The 27,952-nt window shown below is 31.1% G+C and overlaps 3 protein-coding genes across 3 annotated transcripts; 2 read left to right on the top strand and 1 right to left on the bottom strand.

The window, feature by feature from the left end:
• The first annotated feature begins 19,796 nt into the window (after positions 1 to 19,796).
• Positions 19,797 to 20,669, top strand: LOC25502175 (subtilisin-like protease SBT2.5). Its single transcript, XM_013591730.3, has 3 exons — positions 19,797 to 19,968; positions 20,067 to 20,214; positions 20,348 to 20,669. The coding sequence occupies exons 1-3, from the start codon at positions 19,892 to 19,894 to the stop codon at positions 20,411 to 20,413; spliced, it is 291 nt and encodes a 96-aa protein (XP_013447184.1). The 5' UTR covers positions 19,797 to 19,891; the 3' UTR covers positions 20,414 to 20,669.
• A 1,880-nt stretch (positions 20,670 to 22,549) lies between these two features.
• On the top strand, positions 22,550 to 25,244 carry LOC25502174 (KAT8 regulatory NSL complex subunit 3). Its single transcript, XM_013591729.3, has 6 exons — positions 22,550 to 22,692; positions 22,789 to 22,850; positions 23,307 to 23,442; positions 23,566 to 23,638; positions 24,420 to 24,485; positions 24,695 to 25,244. Exons 1-6 carry the CDS (start codon positions 22,550 to 22,552, stop codon positions 24,905 to 24,907), a joined length of 693 nt encoding a protein of 230 aa, XP_013447183.1. The 3' UTR covers positions 24,908 to 25,244.
• Positions 25,218 to 26,390, bottom strand: LOC25502173 (uncharacterized). Its single transcript, XM_013591728.3, has 2 exons — positions 25,567 to 26,390; positions 25,218 to 25,409 (listed from the first exon to the last, which is right to left on the bottom strand). The coding sequence occupies exons 1-2, from the start codon at positions 26,083 to 26,085 to the stop codon at positions 25,404 to 25,406; spliced, it is 525 nt and encodes a 174-aa protein (XP_013447182.1). The 5' UTR covers positions 26,086 to 26,390; the 3' UTR covers positions 25,218 to 25,403.
• Between the last annotated feature and the right edge of the window lie 1,562 nt (positions 26,391 to 27,952).

The following is a 27,952-nucleotide window of genomic DNA, read 5'->3' as shown; positions in this document are numbered from 1 at the left end:
AGTCATCATATACTGCTATCAATCTATAGTCTGGTGGGCCAACCACTTTTGATTCGAGATCGGGAGTCAGTTCTTTGTCTCAAGTTGTTTTTGGGCTTTGTGTTGTGCTCTTTTGGTGGTTAAGAGGTCGCAAGGTTTGTGATAGCTGCATGATCCTTCTATAGGTACTCTTCGAAATGTGGCTCAGCTTGGGTGTTGAGGTCTGGGAGTTCTATTTTCAGGGTGTTCTTTGTGGGTGAGTAGTGACGATGGTCGGTGGTGGATACCGTGTTTACAGTTCTTGTTTTTTTTAGTCTGTTTTAGGTAGTGATGTGTTTTGGTGGATTTATCCTCGGGTTTTTTTTAGGTGGTTATGGTGTACCGTCTATATGCGACACCATTTGTATTTTTTTCGTTCATACCTTGTGACATCTTATGGGGACGACGTTTAATAATATTTGTCGATTCAAAAAAAATAAAAAATCAATAGTCATCACTAGGAGATGGGAACATACCAGACCGACCTACAGGGGCCTACCTCCTAGCCTGTTTAGGTCGAACCTTTATTGAAAAGGTTAGGCTTGGTCTTTTGAAAAGAAAAAAAAAACTTATTTAACTAAATAGACCACACTTAAAATATCAAAAAAGACTACAAAACCTCATGGGTCAGTTTGTTTATGCATATTATTAAAACTTATTTTTTATTTATATTAAAATATAATTTATATTTAACATACAAATCAAGAAACAACTCAAATAATGTATTTTTTAAATTGGCTTTAAGGCCTCAGTGAAATAAGTTTTTAAAACCTTACGATGCTAGAGAAACCTTAAAGTGAAATAGATTTTAATGCATATTTAGTTTATCTATAATTAAATAAAATGGATTGTTTAATGACTTTTACATGAAACAAGTTTGAAAATAGACTCAGCCCCTGTTTGGTTTCCCGGTGGACTGTCCAAAACGTGCGTCTCATCACATACGCCGTGTGTTTCACATGTTTGGATCGCATTTAGCCGACTCGCGTTTCTCTTTGAACTCGCGTTTCAGGTGAAGCTGGTATCCTTAGCTTTTCAATTTGGACAAATCGATTCTCTTTTCCATAACATGAGTATTGGCTGTTTTGCCCTTCCAATTGTCATAAAAGATTCCCCTTTCCACAACAACATGCATGTTTCTTGATTGTGTGTTTTTTAGGTGATAAACTTCAATTTCAATTTGATGAGAGAACATTATGGAAAGAGAGATGAAATAATTGAAAATTAGCGCTGTAAAATTGGATAATCTGCCATTAAAATTGGTTGGAATTCAAAATTCAATTGTATTGTGTATAAAGGAAACAGAGTTGTAACTGTATGTGGTGTACACAAAGCAGCAAGAGGGGATGGTGGATTGTATGGTTAATGCTGCGGTGGCTGCATATGAGTAAGGCACAAGTACTCGAGTAGTGACGATGAGGTGATTGTGGGCACTGGAACCATCAAATATGACTCTTCAATGTCAATTTGTAATATGTTAAGAAAATCTACAAATAAATGTTGAGACCCATTTTAGTAATTTACACATCCAAAATCAATTTTGATTCAAACTGTCCAAACAACATATTTTATATAAATCATTTTTGTCAGGGAGTTATCCAAACACAAATCAATTTTTGCTCAACTCACTTCTAACTAAAATCAATTCTACAAAATCAATTCAATCAAAATTAATTTTAGTCACCGCATAACCAAACACACGCTCAAACTCACAATTTTTTTTAAGTTAGACTCCTGTTTATGAACTAACTTATTTATATCCCTAGTCATCACTTATAGCTGAGTCAATATATGAGTAAAGAAAGGACTGTAGTAATCTTTGTTCCTGCATTCAAATTAAAAAAAATAAAAAATTGGCTAAGTAGGAACAGGGGAGTACGTAGTATTTGTTACTACGTGTCAAAACATAGAGCATGAGACGAGGAGCACGTGCATGGTATGAAGTAGGGTCTTAAGTAGTAAAGCATCACGTGGTAGGGTCCACTGGAAATTGGGAAGCCGCACGAGCACTCACATGGCGATGTGCTAAATGGCTGTTTATTTAGGGGCCACGATTATTGTGGGTTGTGTTGTGTTGTGTCCCCTGAAATTTCGGTTATGAAATTACCGTTGATTGCGATAAGACACGCGTCGGTGTCAACTTTGGGGACCCATTGCTCTAACGTTGATTGCGGATAAACAACGGCTAGGATTCTTCCCAAGCATGAAAATTAATAAACTACTAAGTTATGTAGGAGACATTCTTGTCGTACTTTACTACTCCTGTGAGATAAAAATAGCTGTGTTTTATTAGTAAATCATTTTAGGGTACAATAACAATGCAGTGTTAATACTTTATCGTCTTAAATAATAGTCGTTTATAATTTGTGCACGACTTTAAATCATTTTTTTTCTACCATTTCTTATTCTATTTTTTTCAATTCTTTTAATCTCTTTTTCTCGTGTCGTTAATAAAGAATAATTTTGTAAAATCACATATGTTTTTTATTTTCAATACAATTTTTGTAATACTTTTTCTCTCATGTCATTAATAAAGGATAATTTTACAAAATCATGCATAATTTTTATTTTAAACGTCAAATTAACACGGAAATGTAGAGGGGTACTTTCTCCAATACATGAAAATGTCAAAATAACTTGTAATAAAATAAGATACTATCATGGAAATGCACTTTGAACATGGTTTAAACAAGTAAAAGTTGTATACCCTCCGTTCCTTTTTAATTGTCACTTAAGTTTTTTACACAAACCAAATCAGCAAATACTTTTTACTACTTTTGATACAACAATTCATCTTTTTTCTATAATAACCTTCATCATTTAATATCTTATTTCATATACTTATCTCTCTACAAGAAATAATCAAGTGTAATAAAGGTAAAACAACATTTAATGTTGCATTGAACTTTGAAAGTGACAGTTAATTAGAAACAAAAAATTTATGCAAAAGTGACAATTAAAAAGGAACGGGAGTAACTTTTTCGTATAAATTTGTATAATTATTACTTTTAAATGTGTTTGACTTTGATTTATATGTTTAAGACAAAATCTCTTATAATAATTTTCTCAAACAATGCTCCTAAGAAAGTTAGCATGGTACACATTTAATTAGCATTATAAAACGATTTATAGTTAGGAAAATGATGCGTATCGCGAATTATTTATCACGATGATATCACGATACCACAAATGTGTATTGTAGGAAAAACTTTAATTTATATCCAACCCATTGATGTATTTCATGAAATAACATCTGACGGTTGCAATAAATTCGCGAGACATTTGCGGTAAATTCACTCGCTGCAAATAGCAGCGCTCTTATAGTTATGTGACAAAAAAAAATCCGCTACTTAATATCTGAGTCCATCTTCGCTCCATTTAGGAAGATTCCATTTACTCCTTTTCACTGTTTGGATATGTGACATGTTGCAAAAACGAAAATCAAAGGTTTGGATTAAAAGGGTTTGAAAAATCACTTATTGAATCAAAAAAAGGCAACATGCGTTCTTCACTCACGACCTTTCTTCTTCCTCTCACCATCACCATTTCCCTGCTTTCTCCCTCACCCTCTCGCCGGCGCTGCCCCAGCCGCCCTTTTCGTCTATACAGCAGCGACACACTCCCCCTTCTTTTTCACAGGTTTTGGCTCTTTCACTAACTATGAATCATTACAACGGGGACTGGTACAATATAATGTTCTTATAACAACTGGTGATACAACATAGATTTAATAATCAAATAATATATGTATATGTCAGTTCAAATCAATACAAGCAACATGGATTGAAATCAATTAAGATGAGGAATAAACAAGAATTTTGGAGGATTAGAACGGCGACGACGGTGAAAATCGCGACATGTGGGTCTGAGTGTGAGTGGTCGAGTTAACATGGAACATAAGAGGGAAGGAGCCGCTGATTTATGGTCGGAATTCGGAAAGGGTGGCGGTGCCGGCGATTGAGGAAGAAATAGTGAATGAAGAAGAAGGTGCGTGTGTGAGACAGACAAGAAAAGCGTGCTGCCTTTTTTTCATTCAACAAGTGATTTTTCCAACCCTTTTAATCTCAGCCCTTGATTTTCATTTTTGCCACATGTCACACATCCAAACAGTGAAAAGGAGTAAATGGAGCCTTCTTAAATGGAACAAAGATGGACTCTTAATATCTGTGATTAAGAGAGCATAAGATTGTTTGATATTATAAAGCATATTAAAAGAAGATTGGTAATAACTACTTGCAAAAAAAAAAAGGTAGGCAACAACCAACAATAAATTGATTCAAGCGATTTGTATCCAAACAAAAAATTTTGTTCTGGAAGATAGGAGATTTGGGACTTTTTAAACAAATGATCATAGTTTCAATCATTATATCTTGTGTATGAGAAAAATTTGCCTATAACATAAAAACCTACGTTAAATCTCCCACAAACTTGATTATAACTTATTAATATGAGAAAGTTATAATTTCCTTATTAAATTATGGAGAGTTTCTATTTTTGGGTCTAAGTGTAACACCCCGTTTTCCCAACATAAAAATTTCATTTAATAATCAAAGTTATTCACGTAAACGGAATGCTACACTTCTTTTCATAAAATCATAAACTGAATAAATAACTATTTATCCTTTAAAATTCAATAACAAAATCTTTAATACTTCGCAGCGGAATTTATTCAATAACTAAAACCAGTCTTTGGCACTAAGGCCTCTTTACAATTATGTCATAAAAATCCATTCTAAAAAGATAGTCATAATTCTTCAAAAACAATACGTAAGGAATAGAAAGCAATAACAAAGTTCTCATCCCGTTACGTATCAGAGCACCTAGAGACACTTGAGCCACCACTCCTACTAATCATTAATACCTGCAAGTTACTCATACGAAGAGCAACATTTTCAAGCAGAAGGGGTGAGATTTCACAAAACAATAATATCAAGCATATAATTCAATAATTATATTTAACAACATAAATAACTTCATCTATTAGTAATAATAATTCTTCATGTAATAATTCTTAATAGTTCAACCAACTTCTAATTATCATTTAACACATATTATCCAAATCGTAACAAACATAGATCATCACATCATAGTCATAGTTCATATATAGCATGACAACATCTTAATCCTAATTCATATACAACATAACAACATCATTAATTCATAATAATAATTATTCATCAAACATCTCATTATCAATTCATTAATAAAAGACAACTTATCAATTTAACATAAACATCATCAAGTACACTTAACAACTCATAGATATCATCATCACTAATAACTTTAAAACAACAGAATATAATCATCTCTTATTAATAGTAATAATTATCTACATCATAACATAAACATCTTCTTATAATAATATAACCACAACGTAACATGATATTCACTTAATAATTATATATACATCATCTCGTCATAATATAATAATATAACAACAACATAGCATGATATTCATTTAATAATAATAATAATTATATATACATCATCTCGTCATAATATAATAATATAACAACAACATAGCATGATATTCACTTAATAATAATAATTATATATACATCATCTCTTCATAATATAATAATATAACAACAACATATTCATCTTCTTATAATAACAACATATTCATCATCTTATAAAAATATAATCAACACATACTAACACCAAAATCAACATCATAAATCTTCAACATAAACATCTTAAACATAATCATCTTAAACAATATCATCTTAAACACCATAGCATCTTTGATAAACAATTACCAAGTAATCACAACATTCGATCATCATCAATAACATAACATAATATTCACTTAATAATATTAATCATATATAGAACAACATATTCATCACTTAATAATAACACTTATATACATCACAACATATAGCATCATAATAACATCATATAATCAACATCATAAACAATATCATAACATTATAATCAGTATCATATACAACATCATAACAACATAACAATATAACAATATCATAATCAATATCTTAAACAACATAGCAACGTAACAATATCATAATCAATATCTTAAACAACGTAGCAACATAACAGTATCATAATCAACATGTTAAACAACATAGCAATATTTTAGTCAACATCATATAATTCACATCGTATAATCTTCGTAGGTACTTCTTTAACAACACATGGGTAGAAGACAACTCGACAACTCATAGATGATAATTCATCGACAACTTAACAACTCATGGATGATAATTCATCAACAACGACTTTGACTTGACAAATGCGACAATGCAACTTAGACACTTATATGCATGTGGTACCAATCGTCATCATAAGTATTAATATACTTTAATCGTGCGGAGGACAAAGCTCCTAATCGTGCGGAGGACAAAGCTCCTAGTCGTGGTGAGGACAAAGCTCAATGAATGCTAATGCATGGACTCTATCGACAAGACACCTTAATCAACTTATCACTTATACATCCAATAATTTGGAGTTCATCATCAACTTATTCATACTAATAATCGTGCGGAGGACAAAGCTCCTAATATAATTCAATAATATTTCGAGTAATGCATTTAATCATTAAATCACATTATAAACAACTTAGCAGTTCATAACAGCAACAGAAACAGCACAAGCAATTCACAACATAACAATATTAATATAAAGTATCAACAACTTAAACATCATATATCTTCCACATAAGTCATATAAATATTTCACATAACCAACAATAGCAACATAGGCGACACGTAAACATCTCAAGATATAACAATATCAAATGATAATCAACAACAACTCATGCAACTTAGTTTAACAACAATTGCAGCATAATCAATTCATATCAAGCTTAATAACAATTCATTTCAACATCTTGATCATTCAATAATATTTCAAGTAATGCATTTAATCATTAATTCACAGTATATAATATTCTCTCATTAATCATATCATCAAAGTAAATCATATTCATCACAACAACAAAATAGCATCAATCAATAATGATAATCATCATATATAACAATTACAAATGCACGTCATCAACATCTCAATCATTAAACATAATTCATGCAATATATATCTAATTATATAACATTATAAATATCATCAAATCATCTTAATCATTATCTAAGGTCTAAGGACAGTTTCTACATTTTTTTAACAAATTTCCACCGTTTATTCATTAATTCTACAATTTTAACCTACTTTTCAATTCCTCAAAAACTCATCCTACATCATGTTAAACCTAACCATTGATTCACATACTTAATAGAATTGCAAAGTTAGTCTCACCCTTACCTTTGGATTGATTGACGAAGGACTCTACTGCTTTCTCTTATCTAAAAGGATATTAAACCGAAGAGAGATTATAGTCTTAAGAACACTTTTAATTCCGAAGGGACAGAAAGGAGTAGAAAAAGAAGAAAGACTCGTCAACACAAGTCAAAAGAGGGAGAAGAGAAGAAAAGCACAGGAAGTATCAACTGTGAATTTCGGTGTGTAGAATGCACTGTGTGAGTTCTCTATTTATAGGATAATTTACAACTAATAAGTGAGAAACTTTGGAAACAAGTAATGCACCTATTAGATCTAGTAATTAAATATATCAATTGAGTACCAAAATATATCATATTAAGTACAAAAATATATTATTCAGTACAAAAATATATTAGATTGCCTACCAAAATCTCAATATTCTATTCTAATATATATATAAAATATTTATACAACAAATAACAATTATATCTCTATAACAAATATATTTCTATAACATATATATATTTCTACACCAAATAAGAAATATATTTCTACACCAGATAACATATATTTCTACACAAAATAACATATATCTCTACACAAATTAACATATATTTCTACAACAAATCATGTGTATTTCTACACCAAATAACATTTATTTCTATAACAAATCATGTGTATTTCTACAACAAATAACATTTATTTCTATAACAAATCACATTTATTTCTACAACAAATCATATGTATTTTTATAACAAATAACATTTATATTTTTAAATCAAATAACATTTATATTTCTAAACCAAATAACATATATATTTCTAAATCAAATAACATTTATATTTTTAAATCAAATAACATTTATATTTCTAAACCAAATAACATATACGTTATACTAATAAATACCAACATATATCATAACAAAATATCACTCATCAAAATAAATCATATAAATTATACAAATCATATAAGTGTATTCTAAACTCATTAAAAATATTCAAATAATTAGAGAGGGCGTTACAACTCTCCCCCCCTTAAAAGAATTTCGTCCTCGAAATTCAAAGCACAAAAGTAATGAATTCAATTATTGCTTAAATATCTTAAACTATATTTAGCCAAATAGAAACTTCAACAAAATATGTAAACCACATCAAAGTTAGTCAATCAAACATGATCACATAATAAACATAACTATTAATCAGAAACACAACAACAATCAATCAAACAACATAAAGACAGTAATACAACTGTTACTAAACTCGACACGACTCAACTACTTGGACGGACCGACCTGCTCTGATACCAATTGTAACACCCCGTTTTCCCAACATAAAAATTTCATTTAATAATCAAAGTTATTCACGTAAACGGAATGCTACACTTCTTTTCATAAAATCATAAACTGAATAAATAACTATTTATCCTTTAAAATTCAATAACAAAATCTTTAATACTTCGCAGCGGAATTTATTCAATAACTAAAACCAGTCTTTGGCACTAAGGCCTCTTTACAATTATGTCATAAAAATCCATTCTAAAAAGATAGTCATAATTCTTCAAAAACAATACGTAAGGAATAGAAAGCAATAACAAAGTTCTCATCCCGTTACGTATCAGAGCACCTAGAGACACTTGAGCCACCACTCCTACTAATCATTAATACCTGCAAGTTACTCATACGAAGAGCAACATTTTCAAGCAGAAGGGGTGAGATTTCACAAAACAATAATATCAAGCATATAATTCAATAATTATATTTAACAACATAAATAACTTCATCTATTAGTAATAATAATTCTTCATGTAATAATTCTTAATAGTTCAACCAACTTCTAATTATCATTTAACACATATTATCCAAATCGTAACAAACATAGATCATCACATCATAGTCATAGTTCATATATAGCATGACAACATCTTAATCCTAATTCATATACAACATAACAACATCATTAATTCATAATAATAATTATTCATCAAACATCTCATTATCAATTCATTAATAAAAGACAACTTATCAATTTAACATAAACATCATCAAGTACACTTAACAACTCATAGATATCATCATCACTAATAACTTTAAAACAACAGAATATAATCATCTCTTATTAATAGTAATAATTATCTACATCATAACATAAACATCTTCTTATAATAATATAACCACAACGTAACATGATATTCACTTAATAATTATATATACATCATCTCGTCATAATATAATAATATAACAACAACATAGCATGATATTCATTTAATAATAATAATAATTATATATACATCATCTCGTCATAATATAATAATATAACAACAACATAGCATGATATTCACTTAATAATAATAATTATATATACATCATCTCTTCATAATATAATAATATAACAACAACATATTCATCTTCTTATAATAACAACATATTCATCATCTTATAAAAATATAATCAACACATACTAACACCAAAATCAACATCATAAATCTTCAACATAAACATCTTAAACATAATCATCTTAAACAATATCATCTTAAACACCATAGCATCTTTGATAAACAATTACCAAGTAATCACAACATTCGATCATCATCAATAACATAACATAATATTCACTTAATAATATTAATCATATATAGAACAACATATTCATCACTTAATAATAACACTTATATACATCACAACATATAGCATCATAATAACATCATATAATCAACATCATAAACAATATCATAACATTATAATCAGTATCATATACAACATCATAACAACATAACAATATAACAATATCATAATCAATATCTTAAACAACATAGCAACGTAACAATATCATAATCAATATCTTAAACAACGTAGCAACATAACAGTATCATAATCAACATGTTAAACAACATAGCAATATTTTAGTCAACATCATATAATTCACATCGTATAATCTTCGTAGGTACTTCTTTAACAACACATGGGTAGAAGACAACTCGACAACTCATAGATGATAATTCATCGACAACTTAACAACTCATGGATGATAATTCATCAACAACGACTTTGACTTGACAAATGCGACAATGCAACTTAGACACTTATATGCATGTGGTACCAATCGTCATCATAAGTATTAATATACTTTAATCGTGCGGAGGACAAAGCTCCTAATCGTGCGGAGGACAAAGCTCCTAGTCGTGGTGAGGACAAAGCTCAATGAATGCTAATGCATGGACTCTATCGACAAGACACCTTAATCAACTTATCACTTATACATCCAATAATTTGGAGTTCATCATCAACTTATTCATACTAATAATCGTGCGGAGGACAAAGCTCCTAATATAATTCAATAATATTTCGAGTAATGCATTTAATCATTAAATCACATTATAAACAACTTAGCAGTTCATAACAGCAACAGAAACAGCACAAGCAATTCACAACATAACAATATTAATATAAAGTATCAACAACTTAAACATCATATATCTTCCACATAAGTCATATAAATATTTCACATAACCAACAATAGCAACATAGGCGACACGTAAACATCTCAAGATATAACAATATCAAATGATAATCAACAACAACTCATGCAACTTAGTTTAACAACAATTGCAGCATAATCAATTCATATCAAGCTTAATAACAATTCATTTCAACATCTTGATCATTCAATAATATTTCAAGTAATGCATTTAATCATTAATTCACAGTATATAATATTCTCTCATTAATCATATCATCAAAGTAAATCATATTCATCACAACAACAAAATAGCATCAATCAATAATGATAATCATCATATATAACAATTACAAATGCACGTCATCAACATCTCAATCATTAAACATAATTCATGCAATATATATCTAATTATATAACATTATAAATATCATCAAATCATCTTAATCATTATCTAAGGTCTAAGGACAGTTTCTACATTTTTTTAACAAATTTCCACCGTTTATTCATTAATTCTACAATTTTAACCTACTTTTCAATTCCTCAAAAACTCATCCTACATCATGTTAAACCTAACCATTGATTCACATACTTAATAGAATTGCAAAGTTAGTCTCACCCTTACCTTTGGATTGATTGACGAAGGACTCTACTGCTTTCTCTTATCTAAAAGGATATTAAACCGAAGAGAGATTATAGTCTTAAGAACACTTTTAATTCCGAAGGGACAGAAAGGAGTAGAAAAAGAAGAAAGACTCGTCAACACAAGTCAAAAGAGGGAGAAGAGAAGAAAAGCACAGGAAGTATCAACTGTGAATTTCGGTGTGTAGAATGCACTGTGTGAGTTCTCTATTTATAGGATAATTTACAACTAATAAGTGAGAAACTTTGGAAACAAGTAATGCACCTATTAGATCTAGTAATTAAATATATCAATTGAGTACCAAAATATATCATATTAAGTACAAAAATATATTATTCAGTACAAAAATATATTAGATTGCCTACCAAAATCTCAATATTCTATTCTAATATATATATAAAATATTTATACAACAAATAACAATTATATCTCTATAACAAATATATTTCTATAACATATATATATTTCTACACCAAATAAGAAATATATTTCTACACCAGATAACATATATTTCTACACAAAATAACATATATCTCTACACAAATTAACATATATTTCTACAACAAATCATGTGTATTTCTACACCAAATAACATTTATTTCTATAACAAATCATGTGTATTTCTACAACAAATAACATTTATTTCTATAACAAATCACATTTATTTCTACAACAAATCATATGTATTTTTATAACAAATAACATTTATATTTTTAAATCAAATAACATTTATATTTCTAAACCAAATAACATATATATTTCTAAATCAAATAACATTTATATTTTTAAATCAAATAACATTTATATTTCTAAACCAAATAACATATACGTTATACTAATAAATACCAACATATATCATAACAAAATATCACTCATCAAAATAAATCATATAAATTATACAAATCATATAAGTGTATTCTAAACTCATTAAAAATATTCAAATAATTAGAGAGGGCGTTACACTAAGCAAGGACAAAGCCAAAAAAGGCCACCACGCTGCGAAACAAGGCCCATAAGGAAAGTCGGTCAAATAAAAGCTGCTCAGCTCATTTTTATTTTTGCTCTTCACACACCGCAAAAATATCAAAATATCTTCGGCGGTAGTTAACTGCTGCTTGCTATCCAGCATCATTTGTCCACTGATAGTCGACTGCCGTGGGATATTTTGATATTCTCTCGATATATGAGAGCAAACTTGAAAGTGAGATCAGCAAAATTCCAGTCAGATCGTGTATTTGATTGTATGAGAGCTTATAAAACACCAAGGCTTTGTTTAGAAGTTTGGTGGGAGGGCAAGGGAGAGTTTTGGGAAAAAAGAGCTAGCAAGTAGAAGAAATGGAAGACATTGGAAGGAATAATTATTTCCATCTTTGTTGAAACTTTATTCTCATCCTTTTTATAGTAAACTTGTAATAAACATATGATATATATTTCTACCATTTTACTCACAAAAATCTACAAAGATAACTTAAAACAAACTATCTAAAGTGTTTTAAACTATAAATTTGGAAATCTCTTTCTATGTCAAATTAGTTCAACCCTAACTAGTATTTACAAATCATATTGTCTACATTTTTCAAGTATTTGTTAAACATGTTTAGAGACCTCCTTAAAAAAAAAACATGTTTAGAGACCGGATGGCGGTGCAATGGATTTTCCACGTGGTTCAATCCCTAACTTACTTATTATGAGTAGAGTTGTCAAAAATGGGTTGGGTTAATGGGACGGGCCTTAAAAACTAGCCCAAAAGTACACTCTAGCTTTTTTGGCCCATACAAAAATGGGGATGGACCGGGCCGGGCTGGCTCATCGGGCTTTGGGTCGGCCCATTATTACTATTTAATTTGATTTTTGTTGAAAAAATAGTATATTTTTTGAAAAAAGTTATCAACTATTTTAAAATTTATTAATAAAAAAATATTTAAATAAATAAAGTTAATAAAAATGAATGAATTTAGCTTAAAGTTTATAAATTATTAATTTGATTTAATTGAATGAATAATCTAGAGTTTCATTAATATTCAATGTTAATGTCAAAATTATTTGCACTTATGTCCATCCAATCATATTTTAGCAAAAAAATAGTGGTAAGTGGCTAATATACAAAAAATACATAAGAAAGAGTGAATAAATTTTAAAAGGATAAAAAGTAAACGGGCAGGGCCGGGCTGGCCCATGACCCACATAGGTCGGGTCGGACTCTATAATCTACGACCAGGGGTGGACCTGAACAGGTCCTGGTGTGGCAAGTGCCACACCAGCCCAGACTGATTTTTTCTCCATATATGAAGATTTTTTCTAATTTTTTTTACATATATGAAGAAAATGAACTGAAATAATAAACTTAAAGTAAACCCATCAATCACAAGCGGAGTTCAAGTAGAAAGGAAGAAGAAATCATATGTAGAAACCATGGTAAGAAAGGAAAAAGATGAAGAAACCATGGAACCGTAAGAAGAAAGAAGCAAAAAGGAAAGTAGTGCAGCGTCTGTGTTAATGTGACTACGAGTATCAAATATTTAGGGCTATGTGTGTTTGTTGTTATGGGCTTGGCCTTATATCTGCACATGTTATTTAAAATTAATCTTCTCACTTTTAAAATTGCTCATTTACACCCAAAATTTATCCTAATAACCCCAATGCAAGTTAATTATCACTCGCTACAAATGGCAATTAACTCACGCTCGGTACTTATGTGTATATTTTATTTAATTATTTGACCGCGAAAAAATTGTGTCTCCCCAATATTTTGAGTTCAGATCCGCCCCTGTCTACGACCCAACTATAATTGGGTTGGGCCATACTGACCATTTATATAGTCGGACCTCTCGAGTCCAGGCTGGATTGAGCCAACCCATTCGACACCTCTAATTATGAGTAGTCCTTTTTTAAATGTTACACTTCTTGATTTATCTTTTAAGTGAAAATGTTAGAAAGTATCAATATCTATCTTATATATTGATCATAGACAAGTTGCCTTCTTTGCTGGCAGCTAAAGGTTAAAATAAAATAGGTAGAGTCCATCATGACATAAATAAAGAAAGACACATCTTATCAAGTGACTTGCTAAAAGAAAATCATCATAAACACACACAATCTAGATCATAAAATTAATTTTTAAAAACAATTTTCGTTTGACAAATGTCGGAAACAGTTTTTTTATTAATCAAGTTTTAAATTATTTAAATTGGTCGAGAATGAAAATTGAGCCATTCACATTGTCAACGCATTTGTGGTTGTTCGATTGAGATCGAACACTCTAAAATTTAAACTTTTTTAAAAAATAAATTAAAACTTACGATAAAGTCTATGTTGTTTGATCTCGATTCAGCAATTACGGATATATTTACCGCATAAATGGATCAAATTTTTTGAGCAATGATAAATTGACACCCTTAGGTGGCATGTACCATTTGTACATCTATACACAATTGTGACACGTATCTATGTGGTCTCTCGCACACTCATATAAAGGTGGTACACTGTATGTATGGAGAAAAGAATGTCGATGGAACATTACCCAATTTTTTTTACTTAAGACAATCTGCTTTCTTTGAGAATGTAGTAAGTAATACAAGAATTCCATTGCTATATATACATGCACCACTTGGATAGATGCTACATGAACATAATTTTTCCCATTTCTCGTGCTCTTTTAATCTTTCTCAACGTAATACGCATCTTATTTTGTTGATCCTCATCATATATAACCCTATGATCTATTAAGTCACTTGATTCCTAAACCATCCTCTTACATAATCTATACCATTAATTCCTCGTTAATATGCTCTGTCTGGTAGGCTCAGAATAAAGTGAAGCTGAAATGTGTCGCTTATATATATATATAAGCTAAGAATAAAGTCAAGAGATTGCATAGATGGATGTCACTCGAGATTGCATAGATGGTATATATCGTCCTCATTTCTGACTTAAGTCCCTTATTATCAAGAGACTGGAACTCCTTATAGCATACTTCAAAATTTAGGTTGCATAAGTTGCAACAGTGGATTTCAATGTTCTTGTGAGCAGAAACACCATTTAAGTGATGTATTTGCCGTTCTATTGGGTTTTCGGCCATAAGATCATCATCCAACAATGCATATCCAATGTTTGTTTGATATGGATCTGCCAGTATTACCAATCAAAATCGTAGCTATGCATATTTAGTTATAACGTACACCACTGAAGACTGAAGAGAAAAAATTGCATATTTGCAAGTCCACCCCCCACTAAATCCTTCTCACGCGCACCCCTTCTCATTTGTTACCCCTACGTCGAGCGACATGTGTGTTCATATTTGCAGGGCCGTCCCTGAGAATTCGAAGGCTCGGCTCTGGGAATGAAAAGAGGTTAGTGATAAAATTAAAACGTATTTTTTTAAAAGAACAATGTTCTATTTATATTTTTTAAAAGATAAATACAAGGTACCGTATATATGCGGTACATCCAAAGGTGAAAATGACTACCGAATACATGAGAAACCCCCACCTAACACCAAAATCAAGAGGAACTAATTCTAATAATCCTAAAAGGCTAAAACAAGAGGACAGAAAATGAAACATACACAAAACCACCAAAAGCCATGCGCGCACAAAGCTGGCAGCACAACAACAACCAAGCGGTCACAACAACAACAAAAAACCCACAAAGCTGGCAATGCAGAAGCCAAGCAGTCGCAGCAACAGCAAAAAAATCGCAGCCCTGTTTAAATTAAAAATGAAGTCCGTAAACATAAGAAATAAATAATACAATAAATAATATAAAACGAGTTTATGCGAATACCTTCAAAACGAGTCTTCATTCACACCAAAACGAGATTGAACCATAAAATAAAATAAAAACATAATTAGTAATTAGCAACATATATGATATATAAATTCAATTATACACTGAAATTTGAATAATTTTAACAAAAATTCCCAAAACAATAAATATGCAGAAATCAATTATTACTATTTCGGTTAATAATCAACCAAATCTCTATCAATCTTTATCAATCTCTATTTTAGCAATTTCAACATTCAACAAACAGTGTTGTTTTGGAAAGGGGAAAACCGATTGAAAATTGAAACAATGTTGTTTTCAACATTCAACAAATCTCTATCAATCTCTATTTTAACAATTTCAACATTCAAATTAATGAAAGAGAGTTTATTTACTTACCAAACAATGTTGTTTTGGAAAGGGGAAAACTGATTGAAACTTGAGAGTTGAGAATCAGTGATGATTTGGTGAAGAAGAAAGAAGAAGAAGGAAAGCTGATGGTGTGAATCAGTTGATGATTGATCAGTGATGGTGGTTGTGAATCAGTGATGGAAAGGAAGAAAATCGATGATGAGAGGAGGAAATGCGTTTCAACTTTTGTGAGGGAATGAAATAATTTATTTTTTTATTGGAGGATATATATTATACTGGGTATAAAATAAAATAAAATTGAGGCTCATCCTTGAGGGAGGCTCAACTCGTTTGAGCTGTTTGCACCCCCTCAAGGACGCCCCCTGCATATTTGAAACAATGAGAAAACCATAGAGAAATTAGCAATTCGCAATCTCTAAATACATTATGGATTTTAGAAATCAAAATGATGAACAACATATTTCAGTTTCTAGAATCCGAGCCAAACTAAAAATAAAGAAAAGAAAATAAACATAAATCAAATATCAAATATTTGAGAAAATGTGTACGAACATTTCATGTAGCAGCTGTAAACTTATGAATTGTTGTTGGATTTGAGCAACTTAAGTTGAAAAATAATACAACTTAAGTGAGATTCAGTTCTAATGTTTTTTTATTTATTTTATTTTATTTTATTAAGTTTTTAGGTTTGAAAACGAAAATGTAGAAGTGATGGGAAGATACCTAGAACATTTGCTATAGTGGTTTAGTTCAGATTCTAAAATACTAAACCGTATTTTTATCAGTGGCGAAGCTAGCACAATTTTTATGAGGAGGTCAAATTTAAAGAAGAAATAAAATATATTTTAAAAACTAATATATTAAACTTAATCAATGAGTAAAATAAATTTACAATAATTTTTACTTATAATTAATGAAACGACAACGAAGAAACTATAATCTAACAATAATTATTTATAAAAGTTGAGTTTTATCAAGTTTTAAGAAGTCAAATTTATATATATACTTGACATTAAACTAAATAAATTATTAATATTTTATTAAGATCGTCTCTTTTTAACCAACAAAATTGTTTGGAGTAGCCAAGTAATATATTAATGGGGTAGCTACATACAAAACTATATTAATTATTCAAGCTTTTTTTTTTCTTTTGGGGTAGCCAATGCTACCCCATTCACTTGAAGCCATTCGCCCCTGATTTTTATGGTTTACTTTCTCAAATTCGAGGACAAAATTGAAAATTTGAATTGCGTGAGACATGAGGAGGGAAAGAAAATCACGTTGATTGGAGATTTGGGCTTTGGACCCAAGTCACTTATTTCACATTAGAGTATTACTTTTCTCACCTTATTTATATCTTGCGCGCTATAATTTTTTTTAACAAAAAATGTCCATGCAGTTCGGATTATATAATCCCAACACAATTTGGATGTATTCGGATTATATAATTTGAAATATGCTTATATAAGTCGCAATCAGAATCTCTCTCATTTCAGCAGTTGCAAATTTCGCGTTTGAAAAAAAAAGAGTAAAATGATAAAACATGTCAAATAAAAAAAAATACCACAAAAAAAATTCTAAAAAACAAATAAAACTAACGCAAATTTGTTCGGATTTTTTTTGAGAATATGATTTTTTTTTTTTAAATGAGTCTAAATGATGGATTTTTGGATTTTGAGAGGGCGAAGTCTCGTAAGAAGTGACTTCTATGGGAGTTTTCATCCTTGATTTTTTTTTCCTTCTGATTTTTGGAAAAGTTTCGGAGCAATATGATCAAGTAGCCCGAAAACTGAATTTTCGACTAGAAACAACTAACAATGATCTAGAACAGAAGGCTTTGGGTTAAGAAGATTATTATGGTCCTTCAACTGACTATCCACATTACATATATGCTCATAACTTATGTTGATACACTCCAGATTATATAATTCAAGTTTTTTTTTTTTTTTTTCATGAATAAGAGTTTTTAGGAGATGTTAGGATTTTTTAATGTGAAAAAAGCAAGGAACGCATCCAATTTTTTGGGGTGTTTTGATTATAAAATCCGAACTGGTTAAAAACTCATTTTTACACCATAAAACATGGGGAAAACTCGTTTCGGATTATAGAATCCAGAAACCTAATGAGCAATAAAATAAAATAGGGGTGTTGAAATTGGTGGGGTGGAAAAAGTAATAGTATTTATATTATTTGGTGCTCTGGGCTTATTATGGTCTGCATCGTTGACAAGAGAGAGTAGGGTACATATAGAAGGGATTTGATCTATTTAGGCTACTTGTAAGATATGAAGCAATAGTATAACCTTTTAGCACATATTATTTATATAGGGAAAACTTAGACAGGGTGATCCAAATCCTTGTTTTAGGCCTCCATTTTTTTTTTAAACTTCAAAAATATGTTTTTCCTATTTATGAGAATGACAGTCATACACTTGGTAAATAAAGAGTTCAAATATTTTCCCTAAAAATACAAAAGAGTTAAAATGTTTTACTTTATGAATTTATCTGTTTTGTTCAGTCAGTCAATTTTAAGGCTTATAAATTTGGTATCATGACTTGGAACCTAATTTTTTTTTTTTTACTGAACTTGAAACCCAAGCTAAACCACCCAAAGATTTGTTTTAGTTTCAGCTATGTGCAAATTTCCTGTTTTGATGAAGCTGGTATTTGTTGGTTATTAATGTGTACTATACTAAAGTGACAAGTAGAAACAATTGACCAAACAACGAGCTATGTGAAAACTAACCACATGATTGTGTTGTTACCGTATCATGGTAGTGAACTAATGATCCTGGTCCCGTTTCTGTTCAAGTAACTAACTATATTGTCCATTTACACTGCAACAATGTTGAAACGGTCAACAACACTTGCTAGTAAATTTTAAATATACTCTTACTTTTTTACTCTCCAAATCATTTTCATTATAATAAGTGTAAAAGAATTGATAAGTTAAAAATGAGAGATAAATAGAAAAAAATCATAAAAAACTGATAAATTAAATAGAAAAGAGAGAGTATTAGATAAACTGTAATTTCAATTTACATTTAGTTGATCCTAAAAAATATAAATGCCATGATTGGTCATGAGCTAAGAGACCAAATTTCAGGTTATTTTGTATGGGAGAATATATATATATATATATAAGAGACATCAAAACCTCTTAAAAAAATCTCAATATTTCAATAAACTAGTCTATGTGGTTGGTCAGATTGAAAGGTAAAAAAAAAAAAAACCAATGAAACCAATGTGGGCCTACTATTATTCTTCTCTATTATTGTTGCTGTTCGGAAAGTCATTGAACCTTTTGTGTATAAATAGCTAGCTAGTGGATGGAGCACAAGACATCCATTGCAAACATCGTTCTCCAATCAAATTAACAAGAAAAGAAAAAAAAGAAAGATTCATTCTTAATGGGAAGCACCAAAAGTGAATTGTACTTTGTCTTTCTGATCTATGATCAAGAATACGAGCGACTTCGAACTAATCGGTATGTCTTCATCATGTCTTTGTTTTATTATTTGTAACAATATGCGATTAATTAACATTACTTTTAAACATTTATGTTGTGCTAAATTTTTTAATTAGAACCAAGAGTGGGGCAAATAAGCTTGATTTGTACCTTAGTAGAAAGCATGATGAGCTTTTAGCAAGCACTCTAGAGCCAGGAAGCTACAAGAAGATATCTTCTTTTGCTATTGTTGATGGTTTTACAGTGGAAATCACCGAGGATCAAGTAATGTGTAATTTGTCCTCGTATAAAATACAATTTTATCTTTCTTGTTTTGATTTATCATATGATATTTACACATATTATGTGGCCTATGATGTTTTCCTTTTCTTAATTAACATGTTATACCTTCAAACAGGTCAATGTGCTCAGATCTGCAAAAAGAGTGAGAATTGTGGAGAAAGAAGAAAAATTTGTTTTGTAATTCTTAGCATATATATATTAATATTTGAGATCATTGTGTTTTGAGGAGAACAATGAAATGGTTTTGTTTAATTAATTTTTCATATATTAAATTTGTTGTATAGATGGTAATAATGCTCTAGGCCAGAGTAGACGAGGTATGGGAAGCCAAGGTAGATTTGTGTTTGATTATCATTTGTTTTTTGTTTAAATTAAAGGGTCATGGGGATACCAAAATTAGCAATTTTGCATTACAAATAACAGTTGAATTCACTATATTTTATCACCGTCCACAATAGTTCTATTTTTCACTTTAACAGTACCCTTACTCATTACTATTTTTTTAAAATTAAGTTATTGTTTTTGGTAGAATGATGTAGAGGAGTTTGGTGATGATTAAATAATAAAGCATCAAATTAGTTATTTATAGAGAATGTTATATAGGTCATTGAGATTGTGAATTTTTCAAAAATGTATTGACTCAGTTAAATTGTAAGTTGGTTTCTTATATTTAACCACTTATCATCAATTACTTCTCTATTTCTAAACAATTTGGTCTTTATTTAGCCATTAATAAAACAAGAAATACCATCTCATTTTAAGCATGACGTGAGTCAGAGTGAGAGCTCTTCAAGATCATTTTATGCGGCCCCTAATTGTAAATGTGGTATATCCTCAAAATTTAATGTTACAAAGACACACGAGAATCCTAATAGGCATTTCTATGGATATTCGTATTTTAAAGTATTCCATTTTGTTGTTTATGCTATCAAATATACTCATCATCTCATAATAGTGACAATCATCAAGAGCCACCTGCAGTTTTATTGTTGTAATAGATCTGGAGGGGTCAAGTTGAGTTTTATGTTTTCTGCAAGAGACCAGTATGGTTTGCGCAATATTTGTGACCAAGGACTAACCTTTTGTTCATTTTTGTTACAATGTCACTTTGTCTCCTTTTAAATGTCTTTAATGCTATTAATATTCATGTAAGACAAATACTACTCACACTCCAAATAATCCAAGTTACACCCCAAATACCAATATACCCATTAGTTAAAATTTTACAAGTCAAATAAACTAAGTTTACATGTACATGTTCACGTGTCCAAAACACATTAGTTATATATACGTAAATTCAGTTTACATGGTTTATGTAAACTCAATTCACTTAGTTTAGTTTCTGAGTTTACATAAGTTAAGTAAACTAAGTTTACGTGTACATGTTCACGCTCATTTGTTATATATACGTAAATTTACTTTACACAATTTTTGTAAATTGAGTTTACTTAGTTTATGTAAATTTAATTTACAGAAGTTAAGTAAACTAACGTAAATTCATTTTACGCAGTTTATGTAGGTAAACTCAGTTTACATAAGTTAGGTAAACTAATCCCTGTCCACGTAAACTTAAATCACGTTATATCATAAAACAAACAAAACGACATCGACAAACATCCATGGTGAAATTAACAACATCGAATAAATCATGGAACAAACGATAAATAGAAACTCTTTAATGAAAAAATTTATGAAATTCACTTACTTGTATGAATAAAGCACGGATGAGTTGGTAGGTATTGATTGCACATTCAATCTTTAATTTCATGTACAAATTGTTGGAGAGTCCAAGGGACACAGTAGCAACAACATATGTTCAATGACTACACGACGGAAGAGACCACATCTCCATAAAAAATCTTGAAATATTAGATATAAAAACTATTTTTTTTATATATCCAACATCTTATCAATTCATAGAAAATAAATGTAACCAAAAACAATTCATAGAGAATAAATGACTTTAAGAATTCACACATAAAAAGTCTTGGTTGGACACATACGCAACACCTTAATTTTAAGCACATACTTACATAAAACTAACAAAATTAAATGAAAAATATTTAATCACATCAATTGATATATTATAATTTTTTTTTATTTTTTCTTACTTTTGTGCGTGTGTCCAAATATTTTTATTTGTGTATGTGACCAACCGAACCAAATGTGCCTCATCCCACAGATCAACCGGGGAACCTGTGTGAATGCACATATACTTTGTTGGCGCGAAAATCAACATTAGTGACTAGTGAGGGCATGTATTCATTCATCAAATTTATTTTGGTTATTTTTCCAATTCCAAAACGAAAGTTTAGCCATGGATTCATCGCCTGCTGCAAAGCGACGTCGTCAGAGCAAAGACAACGAGATTGAATCATCAACGCCGCTGAAACAACCGTCACCCGTGGTTATCTTCGCTCATGGTGCCGGTGCTCCTTCCTCTTCTGATTGGATGCTAAGGTTCCATTTTCCATTTTTCATTTTCTTTATTTATTTTAAAATTATAAATAAAACGTGTTGAATCTTATTATAGGGTCTTTTCTTTGTGTTTGGTAGATGGAAGAGTATGTTGAAGGAAACCTTACACGCTGCTGATGTTGTCACGTTTGACTACCCTTGTCAGTTTCTTTCCAATTCAATTCATTTCATTTATCATTCAACTACACATAAACTTATCATGTGTCTAGATCGACTTATTTGAATTTATGTACTGACATATTCAGTTTATTTCCATCAGATATCTAGAATAGCGTATGGAAACAAGTTAAACAACTTATAGAGCTTTTATGAAAATCGTTCTGACTTTATTTTATCTTTTGTTATTAAAATAGTTTATACACAAGCCCTTATGTGATAAATTAATGTTTATGCTATAAGCGCTTAATTAATCTGTTTATCCAGACAAATCCTTAGAAGTTCGGTACTTTCTTTATCTAGGTTTTGCATTTATTTTAGTTAAAAAGCATGATTTATATAGTTGAGTGAACCGAGTGTGAACATCGAGATTATTGTATTTGTTTGATGTATGTGTTTTTTAACTCCGAAGCGAATCTAATGGGTTTGTCATTTGCTAGACATGTCTGGTGGGAAGAAGAGGGCTCCTCCTAAGGCAGAAAAATTGGTGGAGTTTCATTCAAATATTGTGAAGGAGACTGCAACCAAGTACCCTGGTCATCCTCTCATACTGGCTGGCAAATCAATGGGTTCAAGGTGCATTGTTATTATTATTTTTTTTTTTTTTAAGTTTTAATTTGGACATATACATTTACATGTGGAAGGCCTAATAAAATTATTGCTAGCAAGATAGTTATGTTTGCATTTATTTTATTGTAGAGTTGGATGTATGGTGGCTAGCATGGAAGACATCAATGTTTCTGCTGTACTATGCCTGGGCTACCCATTAAAGGTTTGATCTTTATAATAATTTCATGCTAATCTATGTGCTACAGAAATGAACCGATTGATTATGTTTTTTTTTCGCTCCTTTTATTTATTTTTATTTATTTTGGGGGGGGGGGGGGGGGATTTTGAAACTATTTGTTTATATTATATTATTTCCCGTACGCCTTACCCCATTCATGATTTTGTTGAAAATTCGACATCCACTTTAGGTTGGGTCTTTGGACCTCAGTGACACCCTCAGTACCTCCATTTCTTCAAACTGTTGGACCGGCTATGAAACTGTCCTTGATTTTGAACTTAGTCGCAGTTCACATTCTGTCTCTCTCCAAGAATGTGATATGTGGAATTGATCCTCTCATGTACAAGCTTAGCATATGTTGCCAACTGAGCCACACTCATTGGATTTCAAAACCGACTTTATCCCTTGGTTTAAAATTAATGTTTTCTATAGCATTTCACTTCATAGGTCAGTTTGGCCTTATGCTAGTCATCTTAGTTTGCCAACTCGAACGATGAAGTTGTCATTCTTGGAGCACGTGTGTAGAGCTCTCAAATATTTACTTGGGTACTTTGAAGATTTTCCTCTTCATTTCTTCATGGTTTGCACTTGATATACTTTCAGTTTTCTGTTCACAAAGTGTTGGCATGCCACACCCAAGCAATTATGGTTGGTGCATTAGTTTTCTTAGGGTGTTTTGGTAAAACAGAAACTGTCATTACTACTTAAAGTCAAATTTAAAATAATATAATTAAGTATTACATCAATTTTGTTGCCATCGTTCCAGGGAATTAATGGTGCAGTTAGAGATGATACACTGTTACAGCTAACAGTTCCTACAATGTTTGTCCAGGTAAAGTTCTCTTTTTCTAATTTGTCATTGCAGTATGTTATAGTTTTGTAGTCATACCTCCTCAGTTTCAAACACTTAGTCTATTGGATGAACCATGCTTTTTTTTTTTTTGATAGTGTTCCATCAGGAGAATATTCTGTAATGCACATAAATTTTTTGGTTTACGCTAACGTCTCTCCTAATGCTAGTCTTGTGTGTGTCTTGAGCAGGGCAGCAAGGATGGTCTATGTCCACTTGAGAAGTTAGAGACCACTCGGAAGAAGATGAAAGCGCTCAATGAGCTGCATGTCATTGATGGTGGTGATCACTCTTTTAAGATTGGTAAAAAGCATCTGCAAGCAAACGGTTCCACTCAGGATGAAGCCGAAGTTGCTGCTGTGAAGGCCATTGCTGCTTTCATTTCCAAATCTCTTGAAGGATGATGATGCCCCCATCTTAAGTCGATTCTAGTGTACGGAGGTTCGTATATACACTTTGTTGTATCTAGCTTAGTAGTAATCTAGGCCCTGTTCTTGCCAGTTGGCTGTAGTTATATTTTTGGTGATTTGGTCATGTTTATGCCCCTGCTAGGAAAGTAGACATACATGACTTTGTTGTTTTCACAGTATTAGAAGCTTACTTGATGACAACAGGGCTGTTTAATTTAATGCAGTTTTACATATCTGTGTTAGACTTGGTAAGTTGGTAAGAAAAACATTTGACATCCTATTATGGAACATATACCAGAGAAAGTAGGTAAAGTTCAATTTTTTTTATTCATCATAAGGTACACGCAGCAGACAAGTGAAATATTGGCATTTATTTGCCCCTATTATTTTGGGTACAACAATGATATCAAATTATAAATATGTTTTCATTTAATTAAATAAACTTTGTTCAGTTGCGTTGCATCCCATTTGCTGCTTCTAGTTCCATGCATTAATTCTGCAGACACAATCAAAAACAGAAAACAATAAACAAATCAATGGAACAAAATAAACTTGGTCTGATTCAACATGCATAAATTTAATGTAAACCATTTCGTTTTCACATTATTTGGATGAGCTTGTGAGTTGAGAACTCGTGTATTTGAGTCACTTACCTTTGGCTTTGTCTTTGGACATTTCTTTTCATTGTCACTTTCGCTGTCGCTGCTGCTGCTGCTGTTTCCTTGACTGTTATTGCGGGACATTCCATTCTTAATCCTCTGGAACAAATTCATATCCTTCTTATTGTTGAGCTCTCTATTTTTCTTAGGAGCCCCAAAGCATGTTGTAGTTGCACCATAAGGATAAGGGCCTTCTTTGGTTTCAGTGATTTCTGCTTGAACTACACAAACTGTAATATGGGTTTTGGTTACACCATGCTTCTTGTCGTGTTGGGTCTGAGTCTGACCATAGTGGTGAGTTTCTGTTTTGGAGCCATTGTGGCCATTTGATTCAACCTGACTTTGGGAGGTGTAGTTTTGGACTTGATTCTGAGTACTGCCATGGCGGGCATGGTGTCCTTTGAAGGCCTTGTTTGTTATCTCAGATATTTTTTGGCTGATCGAGCTGTGCTGGGTTTTCGGTTGGCAGACTTCAGTGGCAGCCGATGGTTTCATAGACTGAGCTGAAGCCATTGCAATAGTTAATGTTGCTTGCTCAGATTGATTTCTGAGGTTGCAGGGTAGCTTCTCATCAAGGGCCTTTTATTGGCATAACAAGAGTGAGTGGGGGCTCATCCTCTCCTCCCATAGTGGAGAAATAAATTAACTATTCAATTATGCTATTCGAAATATGGCCTAAAAAAAAGCAGTCTTGTCATTTTATCAGCAAAGCAGAGAGCAGAACTTATTCTCTGGGTCATTCAGAACGTATCTGCAATTAAATTATGTGAAAGAAGCTAATAATTTCATGGAATTAGCATCAGAGATCATGCAAACATCATGAATAAGTTCCCACACAAATTGTGGACCAAGAATTTTATTTTTAGAAATAAAAGATAATACGCCATTTATGCTTTTAGTAAACAACTCATATTCATGTCAGTTTTGTTATTAAAATGGTTCAATTTTGTCCTTTTCAGTCAATTTAGAATATCTCGAAAATTGTTCCAAAATATTTTTATCTCACGTATAAGAGAATCATAGACTTTGTAATTATGATAGCTAGTTTCATTGTTTTTTTTTTTGTAGGAGCTAGTTTCATTGTTTGAAAATGACTAAATTCTATGATTTATAATTTTATAACAAAATATTAATGAGTAAAATAACTAGAATAATAATGAAGGTTGTATTAATTTAAGGTCATTACTTTTCCTATATTACGAGCTTATTGTGCGCCTTATTCGGATTTTAAAATTCGAAATATTTTAATATGTTTTAAAGGTTTTTATAGGGCATTTATGATGTTTAGATCATATAATCCGAAAAAGAAGAAGTCTAATTTAAAGCATCTAACCAAGTATTTAAGACATCTCAAAACTCTCACTTTAAATTTGTTATTTGATTGTAACTTATAAATAATTGGCTTAATACATCATTTGGTCCCTTAATTTATTTTTAGTTTTCACTTTGGTCCCCTAACTATAAAGTGTCTCAATTTGGTCCCATAAATTTTATGCCGTTTTTTATTTTAGTCCTCTCCGTTAGTATTTTGCAAAATTTGTTAACTCTTTTCCACATGTCAGTTAAGATTAGTGATCAACGGTTGGATTTAAAAAAACACACATTGCATACAGTGGATTCACAACATAGGATAACTTCTATGGTCATCTTCTTCCCTCTTCGTCTTCACCTTCACCAATTCAACTTCCAACTTCACCTTCACCTTCACCTTCTTCTACTTTTCAACCCAAACTCGATCGTTTCTTCCAAACCCCACAACAACCCATTCAAGCATAACAACAAGACCAAACAGAAGAACCAAACAAACGCATTAAGCTATCACCAACACAGCAAAACAAATCCTCTTTCTTCTTCAAAACAAGTTCCAAAAAACAACAACCTCAAACACATGAACCATTGTTCGAACGACTCCGACCCAGAACACTCGACAAGGTTGTCAGACAAGATCTCTTATCATCAAACTCAATTCTTCGTTAATCAATTCAACGCAAACGTCTACCTTCAATCCTTTAGTGGGGTCCACCGGGTACAAGTAAAACCACCATTGCAAAAGCCATTGTTAATTCATCAAGCTAGGAAAGTTAGAGTTAAAACAAATCAAACTACTGTTTTGTTAGTTGATGAAGTTCATAGGTTTACTAAATCTCAATAAGATTCATTTTTACCTGTTATTGAAGATGGTAGTATTGTTTTTTATGGTAATACTGTGTTGTTTGTTGATGAAGTTCATTGGTTTTGGTTCTTGTAATGCGTGTGTTGCTTGGAATGTAATGGAGATTGCTGATGTGAGTTATTATTTTTTGTTTTGGGTATGAAGAGGGAAGAAGATGATTATAGAATTTATCATAAGTTATTAGTCCATGGTATGCCGTGTATGCTT

The sequence above is a fragment of the Medicago truncatula genome, chromosome 8, assembly GCF_003473485.1.
Source record: "Medicago truncatula cultivar Jemalong A17 chromosome 8, MtrunA17r5.0-ANR, whole genome shotgun sequence".
Lineage (NCBI taxonomy): Eukaryota > Viridiplantae > Streptophyta > Magnoliopsida > Fabales > Fabaceae > Medicago > Medicago truncatula.
The sequence above is the reverse complement of the archived record's forward strand: the minus strand, read 5'-3'. Positions and strand labels throughout refer to the sequence as shown.